General features: G+C 35.6%; 1 protein-coding gene across 1 annotated transcript; it reads right to left on the reverse strand.

Annotated features, from left to right (window-relative positions):
* Positions 1–673: 673 nt before the first annotated feature.
* On the reverse strand, positions 674–1615 carry LOC101990895 (olfactory receptor 4K3-like). Its single transcript, XM_013355579.1, has one exon. The coding sequence runs from the start codon at positions 1610–1612 to the stop codon at positions 674–676; it is 939 nt and encodes a 312-aa protein (XP_013211033.1). The 5' UTR covers positions 1613–1615.
* Between the last annotated feature and the right edge of the window lie 368 nt (positions 1616–1983).

Raw genomic sequence — 1983 nt, forward strand, 5'->3', positions numbered from 1 at the left:
ACAGTTTTAATTGTTAATCAGGCAGTTTATGGACACAGTACTCATGGAGATTATATTTTAGGGTATTATACAATAATAAATAATAGTTGAAGGAAGAAATTTTAGTCTCAGATTGGGATAATTTAGAAATCTCATTATAATTTATTGCTGTGCTTTATTATTAAGCTTTTTTCATGTGATTTAAACTTAGGAAAGTATAGTTCACTGCAATTTTGTGAAGCGGTAACTTTTGTTTCTACTTTGCTTCAGTATTTCTTCCCACCACATTAGTGAACTGATATAAAGCAAAGGTGATGACTACCAATAATTGGCAAAGAAATTGAACAGTTTGGGGCATGTGATGATGTACAGAATTGTACTCATATAAAATATACAAAGATGATATACACAAAGATAAACATATGAGTTTGTTCAATTAATGTCAAGGTAAACTTTATTAGAGACACAAAGAATACTTGTATAATATTCCTGTATACAAAGAGCATTTTTTTTACATTTAAAATGAAGAATATACAATATTTTCATTGTCGGTCTGTAAAAATGTCATATTCTCTTTAACATATTAAATTATATCTCTATAGAGAAATTATTACAAAATTTTATTTCCTGATTGCAAATCTATTTCATTCAGTTAGTCTCATTATTTGAAAAAATCAGTTTACATACATAGATATTAGGAATTTTCCTTAGGGCCAAGATAGTTGCTTATGAATCTTATCATGGCATTTTTCATCTCTTTGTTTCTCAGTGTATAAATAGCTGGGTTTAGAAGAGGTGTGAAAACAGAGTAAAATACAGCAAGAAATTTGTCCAACCAGATGATATTTAGTGGCCACACATAGATGAAGATGCAGGGGACAAAAAATATCATCACTACTGTGATGTGGGCACTGCATGTGGACAGAGCTTTAGATGCACCAGATTTAGAACTCTGGTGAACAGTGATGAGAATGTATGTGTAGGAAATGAGCAACAGAGTGAAGCAGGTTACAGCCACAACCCCACAGTCAGCATTCATCAGAATATCCAGATCATGGGAATCCATGCATGCTAGTTTGATCACTAATGGCATGTCACAAAAAAAGCTATCTATTTCCTTCGGCCCACAAAAGGGCAGCTCCACAATCACTACCAGGTGACTCATGGCATGAATAAAGCCAGTAGTCCAAGAAACTAACACCAGTCCAGAGCATCTTCTCAGGTTCATAATGGTGAAATAATGGAGTGGTTTGCAGATGGCCACATACCGGTCATAAGCCATTACTACTAAGAGCACCATCTCTCCTGCAGCAATGCAATGAGCGAAGAAGACTTGAGACATGCAGCCTGTAAAGGAAATGGTCTTGCTTTCCCTGAGAAAGTCTGATACCATCTTAGGAGTGGTGACTGAGGAAAGCCACATATCAACAAATGACAGGTTGGCCAACAAGAAGTACATGGGAGAATGAAGATGATGGTCAGTGGTAATTAAGACGATGATGATAATATTTCCAGACACAATAAAGAGATAAAGTATCAAGAACATCACAAAGAGTAAAACCTGGAAACCATGTGACTGGGAAAGGCCAAAAAGTATGAATTCTGACACCCAAGTCTGATTGCCTCCATCCATTATGCTAACTGTGTACCCAGAAGTAACCTACAAAAAAAAAGATTATCAGCAAGTCATATAATGAATTCTATTTCCCGTGTAGACTTTGACATTCACGTTGAAACTTACCTGAATAGAGATGCATAAGTGTAAGGACAAAGCTAAGCCAAATATGAGTGGCACTGATACCCAAGGTGATCTTATAAGCCATGAACACCCCATGAAGAGAAGCATCATATGTGACTATTACACCCTGCTCTATTCAGAAATTCCTCTGGAGGAGAACAGTGAGAAAGAAGGACAGCAATGCAAAAACCTAAAAATGTGTGTCATTTTTTTAAATGTCTAAATTTTTCACTAGCAGTTCTGGCATTCCATACTGGAAAAAAAAA

Source organism: Microtus ochrogaster, unplaced genomic scaffold, assembly GCF_000317375.1.
Source record: "Microtus ochrogaster isolate Prairie Vole_2 unplaced genomic scaffold, MicOch1.0 UNK200, whole genome shotgun sequence".
NCBI lineage: Eukaryota > Metazoa > Chordata > Mammalia > Rodentia > Cricetidae > Microtus > Microtus ochrogaster.

Bases quoted from the DNA above. Each gene is read 5' to 3' on its own strand.
- LOC101990895 (XM_013355579.1), bottom strand. From the start codon at position 1,612: ATGGATGGAGGCAATCAGACTTGGGTGTCAGAATTCATACTTTTTGGC.